The 13,098-nt window shown below is 37.3% G+C and overlaps 1 protein-coding gene across 6 annotated transcripts in view; it reads right to left on the reverse strand.

The window, feature by feature from the left end:
* The window catches only part of kif21b (kinesin family member 21B), a 70,211-nt gene that overhangs the window by 15,065 nt on the left and 42,048 nt on the right, over nucleotides 1-13,098 (reverse strand). For 3 of the 6 annotated variants that reach the window (XM_028003047.1, XM_028003046.1, XM_028003050.1), the window contains exons 27-31: nucleotides 9,291-9,329; nucleotides 3,241-3,377; nucleotides 2,226-2,406; nucleotides 1,824-1,988; nucleotides 742-859 (exon numbers count right to left, since the gene is read on the reverse strand). In XM_028003047.1, coding sequence (XP_027858848.1) covers nucleotides 742-859; nucleotides 1,824-1,988; nucleotides 2,226-2,406; nucleotides 3,241-3,377; nucleotides 9,291-9,329 — 640 coding nt within the window. The remainder of the gene's footprint in view (nucleotides 1-741; nucleotides 860-1,823; nucleotides 1,989-2,225; nucleotides 2,407-3,240; nucleotides 3,378-9,290; nucleotides 9,330-13,098) is intronic. The other 3 variants (XM_028003051.1, XM_028003048.1, XM_028003049.1) reach the window with 1 other exon arrangement.

Genomic DNA, 13,098 nt, shown 5'->3' on the forward strand with positions numbered 1-13,098 from the left:
GTGTGATAACTATTAGTTTTATTCTAGTTCTAACTTTATTTCTAATGACTTGAAATAAAGTCATAACAAGTCTTGGTTAAAAAGAAGGTGCTCTGGTCAGATAAAAAAAAAAAAAACTTTTCAGTCAATACATATCAAAACATTCCAAATTACCCTGAACGTACCAAGGTCCAACATGATGGGATACTTTTCTTCAGCAGGAAATAGGGTGGCTGGTCAGAGTTGATGGGACAATAAGTAGAGCTAAATACAGGGAAATCCTGGAGGAAAATCTAGTGGAGACTGCAACAGATGTCAAACTGAGGTGGACGTTTCCATTCCAGCAAGACAGCCATAAATATACTGCCAGAGGTAACTGAATGGTTCAGATCAAAATATGTTTGTCTTTAAATGGCCCTGTCAATGGCCTGATCAAATACCAACTAACATTCTGTGACAAGACCTGAAAACTGATGTTCACAAATGCTCTCCATAGCAACATACCTCAAAAGTTAACTGGTTATAATTGCAGCAAATTAATTCAGTTCCGAGTCTTGACTAACATAGCTTAATACAAATGAAAGCCACAATGTTTTTATGTACAAAAAAAACCAACTTGCATCCTTTTTTCTACTTCCCAATTAATAAAATCCAAATAAAATTTGTTTTATAATTTGTGATTGCAAAGTGACAAAATGTAAGAAAAGTCAAGAGTGTATGAATACTTCTCCAGAGTACTGTATTTATATTTGTGAGCTGTACCTTGACGTAATGGTCTTTGGAGCCAGTGATGACCTGGTCTTTGCCCAGCAGAGACTGTCCCACTGTCAGACACATGACAGAACCGATGTGACCTGAGAGTTTGCCTGTTGCCTGCATCCTGCACAAAGAGACATCCACACTTGGGAGATGAAACAAAGGTCTGTGAAATTCATTACAAAAATGAAATCTGATTTTCAAGCTCTCTGTGTCACCAAATGAAGACACCTTCCCTCTCTTGCGTAAAGCTGAACTATTACGACACACTGATGCCTCCGGCAGAGAATGAAGAAATGCCTAATTTGTTCATTTTTCATTTCTTGGGGGGTTTCTTATGCATCATTAAATACCTTGGAGCCCCTCAGCGTGAACTGTCTGCTCCAATCTGTTGATCACTTATCTTTTAAGGCGTAAAAAAACCTCAAGAAAATGAGGCCTTACTAAAAAATGTCAAAAACTGATTGTAGAAAACACTGACTGGATTCTAACACATTTTGAGATGTCTGTACTTTTCCCATGTTAAATGGATGAGTGACAGACAGAGGGATAGATGAAAGAAAAATATACAAATGGATGGATGACAAAATAATCAGATAGATGTTGGACAGACAAGCAAAGAGAAGGACAAATGGCGAACATTGGATAGACAGACAAACCGACAAATGGACGGACAGATGGACAAAATGACTGATGGGTAAATTTCGGACAAACTGACAGGTGAATTATGGGTGGATTGGCAGCATAATGATATAGTTAATATTGGATACAAAGATGGATCATAGACAGATAAATTGACAAAACAATTGGAAGAATGCTATACAAACAAATTGACAGAAAAATTGACAGATCTGTGAATTTTGGGTGAATTGATAGATGAGAGTTGGAGAAAGTGATTGATGGATGGTTGCTCAAACAAATGTGAATTTTGGACAAACTAACATTACCAACTTGTTGATCAAAATCTCTCTTTTTTTAATAAACTTATCATAAACATAAAAACCGGTAGATAAACAGTGGATATCTAAGTGACTGATTACCTACATAAGTAACCAAAGAAGAAAAATGCTACGTTGTTACAAATGTACCTGTTAAGGTCCCACATCCGAACAATATTTCCAGCAGCAGCATAGAGCACAGATCCTAATGGGTTGAGCGCTATCTGGTTGATCTGACACTCGCCCTGAGCAAAGGTGATTGTCCGGGTGGTTGTGCCAGCGCACGCGTCTCCTGTAACTACCTGCCCTGATGACCTGTCAGAGGGTAAAGAGAGATCAAGCAGTGTAAAAGAAAAAGAAAAAAAAAAGATCAAAGTAAGATGCAGCCGCCGTCATTTTCTCTAAAAGCACTTCAGTTTAATTTGTCACTTTAATGCAACCTGAAGCACATCGCTGAAGGGGAAAAAGAGCATATTTGTACATCGTCTTTTACTGAAATGTTTCATCAATCTCAAAATGGTGCCATCTGGTTGATTTGGGAAACAAGCTTACGTGAGTGTGCGTATGCACTTTGCAGAGTCACGGATGTCCCACACCTTGATGTATGAGGTGGAGACGCTGAAGACCAGACCAGACGAGGGACAATATTTTACCGACACCACGTTGTTTGGGTGCCCTTTGAGGGTGGCAATCTCCTGACCTGTGACTAGATTCCACATCTTACAGGTGCGATCTGAAGACGAAAAGAGGAAAAGTTGAATTAGGATCCAAGGTTTTCTTCTAAATCTACAATACAATTCACTTTCTGTCTGCACACCCACTCTTCTGTGACATTTCATTCAGCTCTTCATTGTACGGCTGGAATAAAACAGAATAACTTTGGTGTTTTGTATAATCTGTAACATATTGGTGTTGGTTTTAATGCTGCAAATATCACACATGCAGCAGCTGCTAATCTTACTGACTCCTTAATATCAACAGCTTGCATTAAACTCTATTCAATGTGCATTGCAAAACATCATAATGCTAATATTATTTAAATCGCATTTTTTTCATATTTGACATTAAATATGGATTAATGCCACTTTATGGGTGATCACAGGGGACTTAATTTAGTACAATAGTGGAAAACAGAGCAGAAGCAAAAAGTGTGTTACAAAAACTGTGCACAAACCAGAAAGACAACGGCAAGCTGGAGAGAATTTGGAAGCAAAGTTCATTCAACTCATTGTTTCAAGAGCCGCAGCGCACAAACGTGTCCATGATTACACCTGTTGCATTCCTTATGTTGAGCCAATGGTGAGTCAGAGACATTATAGAAAGTGCAATATGGGATTGTTTTATAAAATATTTGCAGTTTATATTATTTTTGTTTTGTTAAAATTGGTTATGCAGTGTAAAACCCACATAATGTAGCATTTTCCTTCTACAAACAGGAACAGATTTTGGTTTCAAATCACTACCAAATGTAGTGATAACATTAGTAATATCGTATTATAATTATGTTAAGGTGACCTATTTGTGTTTTTTCAACTATGCATGCCTGTGTGAGTCTGTGTGTGTGTACCTTTAGATCCAGTGAAAAGCAGCTCATCTGTAGCGTCCACACACAGAACCGGCTTCGAGTGGCCCTCGGCAACAGAGACACACTGGAGGGGTGCTGTCCGACCCCCCTTTACACCTCCAATGGGATTGATCACACCCCTATGGGTCAAAAAAACACAGAAACACCATCAGTTTCTAATCAGTTTAAAGGAGAATGGTCAAATGCGTGTTTTTTTTTTAGATCAAAAGTGGATGCACAATAAAATAAACAAGCTCGCAGTGAGCATGCACACAACAAACACAAGAAACTTTTCTGTAACCAACAAGAAGCCAAGTTATGCTTGAACTAATTCCCCTAAGAAATAACTATAAGTATTGTTCAGCACTATTTTATTACATTTCGAGCACAAACCACAAATTATTTTGCTTGGGCATGAAAGACCAGTACAACGTAGTGCATAATTGCAGAGTACAAAAAAAGAAGTGGTTTTTACATTTCTTTATTTTTTTTTACAAAAACAAATCTGAAAAGTTTGGTAGATATTTGTATTCAACCCCCTTTAATGCACTGAACTAAAATCCACTGCAACGAGATGCTTTTATAAGATGTCATCTAATTAGTGGCAGAACTGCAAAATCTACCAAGACATGGATATCCATCTACGCTGAGAAACCGTACAAAGAGACAATCGAATAAGACCATGGTAACTCTGGAGTAGCCACTCTTCTTCAATCAATACAGGGAAGCCATTCATACATAAGGAAAACACAAAGCAATTCTGGAAGAAAACCTATTAAGACATATGAAAATTTTATGACTGGGGTAAAGGTTCAGCCTCAGAGGATGCAGTGCTATTATTGTTCAATAAAAGTCCAGTCCTACAGCCATGTATTTTGTTGTCAAAAACTTCTAATTTGTTCAACTTTTCTATTGCTGGATCTTTTTTTTTTCTGCAAAGTTGGTAGCGGAATAACCCAATAAAAAGACTTGTAAGTACAGATAAAGGCAGCACGTACCACTGTTGAATAAAGCAGCTCAAGACTCAGGCGTGGCACACCTGTCCACAAGGTGGTGGTCGACTGAGCTAATAATGCCATTAACTTCATGATCTCTCTCTATAGAAGTCAGTTTGCCTTGCCTTTGTGTTTAACCCTATCCTTCTCTCCACAACAAAGTCATTAAGCCAACCACTACTGCCACCAACTAAATGTTGGCAACAGTAAAATGCTCAGTGATCAGCTGCTTTATGCGCATTTCTCTTAAAAGAGCATCTCATTTTCTTTAACATAGAAAATATGACCTATCATGTGTTTCTTCTGTGTTTTTGGAGTGTCCGTTTGCTCTGTTCAAACCTCAATGGACTACAGGAGACTGTGTCTCAATAGAGCTGGAGCTTCCTTTATATTAAAAGGGAGTCTTTCCTTTCCCCTCGCCACATGCTAGCTCAGCAGGAGAGCAGCACAGTCAGTGACTCAATGTAAACAACCAGGCTTCCTTACATAAAAAACTTTATACCTGTTGGAAAAATAATCTTAGTTTGATCAAATTGTTTTTGAAACTGTAATTGAAATTGTGTGCCAACACTTTGAATACTTTTCCTACAATTATGCACTACTTTGTGTGAACCTATCACACCGAATCTCACTGACACCCAATGAAGGTTTGTGTTGTAAAATGACAAAATATAAAAAGTTGAAAGGTTATTAGTATTTTTGCATGGCTTTGCTTGTCCTCACGATATTTTGGAAAACAACACATTGATGTTGTCTGAAGCTCTCCTCGCTCTCTCTGGTCTGCTCCCTTTTTGTTGCAGAGCAACCCAATTAACTCACTACAGCAGTAAAAATCTGCTCCCTTATTTTACTTGTCAATGTGTTGCCTCTTCTTTAAAGCCCCACATACACAGACATGTATTATGTGCACTCAGGCTCTCGAGATGGACCGCCACAACCCCTGTCCCCTCCCAGCCTTCCCAATATATGTCCCTGTGACAGGCCAGAGTCCCAGAATGCCTGGAGAGCAGTCATCAGAGTGAGACAGAGCAGAAGGAGGGTGAGAGGAAGAGTTGTGGAAAAAAACTGGTCCCTGGTGGACTTCCTGGGTTGTATGTTGCACACAAGTGAGGGTGCATGTATGTGAGAAAGTGTGACAAGAAGTGCAAAAGATACAGGGATAACCAGAGGGTGTGGGAAAATAAAACTGTGACTTATACACCAAAAAATATTCTGAACAGACTTGTTTCTACACAAACATGGTTCACTGTCTCAAAGACGGCAACATGCTCCACTCATGTGCACAAGGAGATGAAGAAAACACAATTCAAATCACAAACATGAAAACATACTTCATAAATCTCGCTCAAAGCATGTAAAATGGCCAGCCAATAAAAACAGAAGTCTCATCCATGAGCCATTAAAAAAGTGAAACATGCATGCCTGCCAAGATTCATGAAGCACAAAAATTCAACTCATTGGCACAGAACAAGCTCAAAAGCAATTATTAGCAAAAAAAAACAAAAAAACGTTGCAGTCAAATGAACAACTCTACGAACAATGAACTCCATCTTGAGATCCGGGAATGTCCTTATTGACACATGCAATACACTGTAGACTTTTATCCCCCAAAACAGGAGGTAGAGTCTCAGCTCCTCCACAGCCAAATGCCTTTAGGGACCCAGAGAGAAAGCTATGTGGCACATGTAGGTTAGGTGGAAACAAGTTGTCCAGTTAGTAACTTCTCCAGGGATTACAGGGCAAATGTTCAGAGTGAAATGGAGAGTTATAAAATGCTTGTCTTGATTTTTTTGTTTTTTCCATTTCAAATAAAATTTATATTGTGTATTAAGCTATTTTAAGCTACACTCATTTTGCTAGTTCTATTTTCCTACTAAGTTTAGAGACTGAATGCTGTACATTTCAGCAAATACAGAAAATTTTTGATAGGACTCAAGAAATGCAAAAAGACAAAGATGCAGTGGCATCACAAAGGGAGGGATCTGGGTTAAGGAAATGAATAGCAATGCCTAACTCACCTGCCAGATAGTTTTCTGTGCATAATATTTTTATGGATATGAATTTAAAACCAAGCATATTCTATTTTAATATGATATACTTTCACAAAATTAGTACTTTAAAAAAGACAACAGTGTCAAATAAATATACTGCTGAATAGATTTTCTCCATTATTTATAAACAATATCAAACTTTTTTAGAAGCACTTCAATAATAATAATGATAATGATATAAATTTCTCCCCACTTAGATGGTGTGCAACCAAACTACTTTTATTTGACGAAAGTAGTTTTTGACAACTTCAATTTGAAAGCTTTCTATTCGTGTTGTTTTCTCTAAATAACAACCGGCACTGCTGCCTAATGCAGCACTTCATATCTTACAATAGAGCGACACTACAAATGACAGAAATAGTTCTGGTTTTATCAGCGTCTGAGGACAGGATATCATGGTCTACTGTGCTATGCACTCTGAGAGAGCTGCTAATGGATGTTGCAGGGCTAAGGCCCAAGAGACCAGCACTAATGAAAACATGGAGGGAGATCAGCATGTGCTCTCTGAAGTACAGAGAAAAATTGGCAGAAGGAACTTCAGGAAAGTCTTTGTGTGTGTGCTAGAAAAGATCAAAAATAGAAATTAATGATTCCGAGTGGGAAATATGGTTCATTATATACATATATATCTTCTTTTTCTAGAAGAAATACCAAGAACGTTTCAACATCTGGGTTGGAGATAAACATTCCTGATTTAAAATTGGATTGATGTTTTTTTTTTATCTAAGTGCCCGGCGTCACATCAAGGATTGTTTGTTTTAATGAAGTGAGCAACATTTTCTTAAAATGAACAACTTTTAATAATTCAAGAGAGAAACTTGAATCTCATAACTGAAAGAATAAAGAGGCACTGAAGACATTTTGTAAAGGAGCAAACTAACTGCTAAGTGTATTGTTTATACATCTTCTCTTTTACCCCACAATTATTGACAATTATTAAAACGATGCATCAAAAGCCTTAAGATAAAATTATATTATTGGAGTAGCATAATTACACATGGATAATTTTAAATCCAACAGTGAGTATAATTGTAAAGAAATGACCAGTGACACAATTACTGGCACCCTAGCAAACTCTTTAAAATAACTGGAACAGAAGAATTATTTATTATATTTTCTACTTAGTTAGCTGTTAATCAGCGTTTCCAATAAGCACATGAAAAAAAGATAAAGGCATTGACAAAACATTCCTACACTGCGAAGTATTAGAGGGCTGTAGAAAAGAGTGGCATCAAGTCTCCCCAATAACCATGAAAGATGATGGGGAAAAAATAACTCATGCCCACTGTTAGGTGGAGGATCTATGATGCTGTGGGCCTGATTCCCTTTTAAAAGCCCTGGGAACCTTGTTACAGTGTATGACATCATGTATTCAAAGCAAAAACATTAGGATAATTTCATAAAAATCTGGTGGACTTTGTAACTTTGAATAGGGTCCCTAGTCAAATCACCACATGATACGTAATCAACATTTTTCCTCTGACCATCTAGATAAGCAGGATAAGCAGAAGAGAAGACACAAGAAAGGGCCCAGAACTCTCTTCAGAATGGTCAAATATTTCTCTTTATACCCTCCGACCTTGTCAACCTTGTGAAATGTTACGGGAGACGCCTATAACAATGTGTTAATGGATAATAATTGTGCCTCTATCCAAAACACTTTTTAACAGAAAGAAATAGCATTCCTTAATAGGAATGTTAAGAAATAATTGCATTGTATAATAGATGTGTGCAAATTAAGATTAATATTTTTCAAAAAATTAGTCAATGTCATGCTAGTGCAATAAAAGATGCCTTAATTTCCATGCATTTAGCATTTATATGGAACAACAGTGAACTGCGTTGCACTGTATATGAACACTGTATATGAGTCTTGAAAGTAAGTTTCAAACATCCTCTTTAGCCGCTGCTCTAAATTACTTCACAGCTGGAGATTTTTCCAGCTGGAGATGTGCTCTCGCAAGTGGAAATCTACCAGTGTGTTGCAATGGCTGATTGCACAGAAGGCTTGACATGAAGATGTACTTTTTTTTTTCTTCACCATGGTCAAGAAAAGCAGATGAAACTCCTTGCTTGAACATATGCAAGACGTTGATGAGGGAGTAGAAAGCAACATGCTGGTCGGCAGAGTGGATTAGCTGCTGGCGTATCACACTGACTCACTCCATCATTCTACTAGCCTTACAGACCAGGTACTTGTTGGAGGTAATCTACCATGAGAAGTCCAAAATGAATGTTGTGAACACATGCTTTCTGACTTGTACTACTTCCACAAGATGCCAGAGTGGCGGATTGTGTTTGTGAAAGCAAACCCTTAGAAACAAAACTCCTGGTTTTCAAAAGAAAAGGTTGAAAGACCCTGCTGGTCATTCACCCCAAGACCAGCAGGTCATTAGGGTGAAACCAAATTGAAGGCAGATTTAATGTCTCAGATTTGACGGTTAATCTTTCATTTTTTGTACTATTAAAAGATACAAAAATATACAGTAATTAAGTTGCGTTACAAGATCCTGCACGTTGAGGATTTATTAGAGTGAAAGTAAATAGTTAACAGACAGCTGAATAGAAGAGTCCATCCCTTAGTTTTGTTTCAGCTTTTGGATCAACCACGTCAACAGCCATCCTTGAAAAATAAGTATATAGTGATATAGATGGGGGGGGTTTCTACAGGACAGCAAGCTTTGATTTGCTAACCTCAATTTTAAGCCTTTCAGCTAAAAAATAAACTAATATTCCTATGAGGCTTTGCAAATACAGATGTTTTGCCCCTTTATGCCTTTCAACAGTGGGACAAAGAAAAGCTGTATGACTCGTACAGGTCTTGCATGGAATCACAGAGAAACACAGCATGGCAAAGATAGAAAAAGCTACCTATAGTTAATGCATGCATTTCACAGTGACTTCAACCATGGATGACTTAAGGGAGAGGCGAAGGTGAAAACAAGACACCATACAAGTTAACAGGCAAAATGGGAAAAACGGAGAGCAACAGACACGATTCCTCTACCTGAGCACCTCGGAGAGCGAGGAGTCGCTGTCATCCGACCTGGAGGCAGAAGAGGAGCGAGGAGAAGGCGGGAGGTGGGAAGAGGAAAGGGTTAACCACGCTAAGAAAAGACAGAAGGGTTACTGCATGGCAAAGGGTTAAAAAAGGGAGCACAGACTAGTAGAAAGGGGTTCAGACATAAGTGCACAAACAGGCAGGAAAGTTCAGTCAAAAATAAATCTTGTTCAGTGAGATTAGGTAGCTCGCTATACAAGTCACTGAACCAGCTGTATTATTTGACCAATGTCAGTCTCAATCCAGCCACACCAACACTCAACATTAAATGGACTTTTAATTTTTGTTAAACAATACAGGTTAAAAAGTTTGGAAAAGAAAGACGTTTGGAGAAGTACAGTCATTTACATTCTGGTCAAGAGCTGAGAAGACAATAATAGAGTCGTACAAAAATGTTCACCTAGCAGCCTGTTAGCCTAGCTCATAGATAGTTAGCTTAGAAGGGTATCTGTCAACAACAAAAAACTGTCTGGATTCAGTCAAAATTTTATAAAAAATACATACTAGACTATATTGGCTTTCAACCTATGAAGTAAATATGATTCATGAAATCATGTAGTGACTGGATTTGGCCTTTTTGTTTTAGCTTAATAAGACCTAAGCAATGACCAGCAGGTCAAAGCCTCAAAGATCAGACCTTTGAGCCAATTGGCGAATGCGCCATACTTAAATAGTATAGGTCACTAACATCTCTTCAGTATGTTAGCTACAGTATATTCAGTTCTGTGTTCTCAAGGGAATATTTATTGAGGTACCACTGTTTCAGTATTACTGGCCATTCTAAAGACCATTTAAAATGCTGACCAGGGCGTGCCGTGGTGGCGGAGGGGTTAGCGCGACCCACATTCAGGCAAACGTAGCCTCGACGCGGCTGTCGCGGGTTCGACTCCCGGACCAGACGACGTTTACCGCATGTCTTCCCCCCTCTTATTCCCCCTTTCCTGTCAGCCTACTTTGAAAAAAGGGACACTAGAGCCCACAAAAAGACCCCTTGCGGGGCGATAAAAATAAAAAAAAATGCTGACCAAAGAATCATTTTATTTTTGTTTTAAATGAGTGACAGCTCTCTCACACACATAATGTGACAAAACATGAGCTTCTAAAATAAGTAAGGCTAGAGGAATCATTTTTAATCCCATTCTCTTAAATTCTTATTATTTTTTCTCAAAGCTTTACAAAATCTAGTTTTCAAAAATGGTCTATAAAACTCTGATTGTTGAGACTGTACCTTAAAGTACTAAAACGAAGATTATCTTTCTTTATTTTACACTGATTATAAAAGTTATTCACTAAAGCTAAACTAATAGCTGCTGCCTGTTCGCTTGTCTTTTGTGAACCAACAAGATGGATTAGCAGTGTCAACATTCTCACATATTGCTCTTGAAGAAAGCAAATAGTCGCATCTCCAAAAATGTCAAACTGTCAGTTGAAACAAAATAAAAACCTAAGGGGATTATCAGGCGAAAAAAGTGGCTGCTAAGGAGGAAACACTGATGCCAAGATAGTCACACCAAAGGTCGCAGATTAGTTGCTCTTTGACAATGAGGCCAGGGTCATCTCTTAAATTGAATCTTTGCTGACATTTTCAAGACATTAGTACAGAAAACGGATATTGTTGGAGGGCAAACAGGGTTAACAGAAGGGGGGAAAAACTGCTGAGTTAAGGAAAAACCCAACATCCATGCCACACTCAAAAGTCAAACAAGTTCTGTATGGAAAATGACAATATAATGTTGGAAATTATATTCAGTCATCTCCTATTTGTCACCTTGTGTTATTTATTTTTCTAATAAAAATAAAACAAAAAATAATCTAAATATTCTGCAGGCATGGGCTGGCAACTGATTTCCAAGTATGCCTGTGTTTAAAAAGATCTCTAACGCCTTACAGTTATCCATCAAAATAAGAAAGAAAAGAATTTACTTATTTAGCAATTATCACAGACAAAAAAACAAAGTGCTTTTTGTGGTTAAAACATGGATACCTACAGATCAAATGTTAGCTAGAAAAGTATAAATAGTTGAAAAACTTTATTTTGTTTCTATGGTTTAAGCTAAAAACAACAGTGAGTACCAGAGTTTTGTCTGGCTGTATGGAGCATTAAGCTCTGATTCTTCCCCTTTAGTTTTGTAGAAATTCCACTAAAATTTAGAATTATCCTACTGAAAGCATCTCATACCGGCTCATGCCTACTTCTAGGCTTGTGGAAGTAGCAGAGCTAAAAAAAAAAATCACTGCAATTTATCCATTTCTCTCTTTTTACAGTAACTTTCCCCAAAAGTCTTTAAAATACATTGCTTTTTCAGATGTAATGCGAATTCTGACTGCATTTGATGATTAAAGCCAAAAGAAAAAACAAGAAAACCGTTTCAAATTTGTTTATTTTAAGTTCATCAGCTTTTTTGAAACTCGTATAAGTTTCAAAAAACATTCTGTTTGCATTGATTCTAGTCTCATCAGCAAAAAAAGAACTTAAACATGAATGAGTGATTAGAGTGTAAAACTTCTTTTTTGCATTTCACGAGATGCAAAGGGATGTTTGAACTTGAAAAGATGTGGAAGAGCTTTATTAACACAATTCCTCATTTCTCATCATTTAAGAAGTTTTGTGCTTTAAAAAAAATATTAGATACATGTAAGCAAGTCTCTAATACATGAAGTGGTAGCAATGGAATAAAATTATTAACTTGGAATGAAAACACTTACACGTCTCACATATAACAGACAAAACAAACATATGATGTCCTTCCAAATAAATAAATAAAATTCCAAGACTGCCAACAACAGCACATGAGAAATAAAAAAAAATACACAATTCAATCCATCCTGCTGCATCATGCTGTACAAGAGTATTTTCCTGGAGCAACCTTATAAGAGACCTTAAACATTAACACCCTCTCACGCCGTGTTAACTCAAAATGGCTTCCATCAACAACAGCTGCACGAGCACATGACAAGTGCCATTCCATTTACCTACCCCTGGTCCAGATAATGAGGAGCCACAGGCTCCAGCACACACAAAGTCAGCCATTATTAACACATACCATACACACACACACACACACACACACACACACACACACACACACACACACGACACCCTGACTGATTCCTCAAAGCAATCTTGCTAGCAATTAGGGTTCTATAAAGCCAGGATATTCAACAACTTAATAACAGACGGAGAATAAAAAAATAAATAAATAAACCTGCAAATGCTGGCTGAAATTAACCACTGACATTTGTCAGAGTAGGATGTTGGAATTGATTGTGAGCAGGAAGGGAAGCAAGTACTCATTTCTGACTGGGCTCTCCTTCAGCTGACATTAGTCCCATAAGACCTCACCTCCTCAGTTTGATGCAACTAAATAATTGCATTGCAAGAAGTGTCTTTTTACACTTTTAAATGTTAACACCGTTACAGAAATATAGTAGACAACTTCAAACCAGATTTTGGGACGGTTTCATTTACACTTTCAAGATTACTCATATTTTTGTGCATAATCTTGTTCAAAAAAACAAAAAGAAAGTGACTTGAAAATGCATAAATACCCATTAAATTTTCTCAAATTTTGTTACTTTACAACCACAAACTTAAATGTATTTTATTGATATTTATGGAACATATGTTCTAAGTACTACATAAGTATAAATTTAAAAAGAAAGGATATATGATTTACAAAAACACTTTTGCAAATAAAAAATCTGAAAAATGTGCATGTTACATTACACCAAAATGGTGGTGACATTTTGTTGT

The sequence above is a fragment of the Xiphophorus couchianus genome, chromosome 20 (assembly GCF_001444195.1).
Source record: "Xiphophorus couchianus chromosome 20, X_couchianus-1.0, whole genome shotgun sequence".
Taxonomy (NCBI): domain Eukaryota; kingdom Metazoa; phylum Chordata; class Actinopteri; order Cyprinodontiformes; family Poeciliidae; genus Xiphophorus; species Xiphophorus couchianus.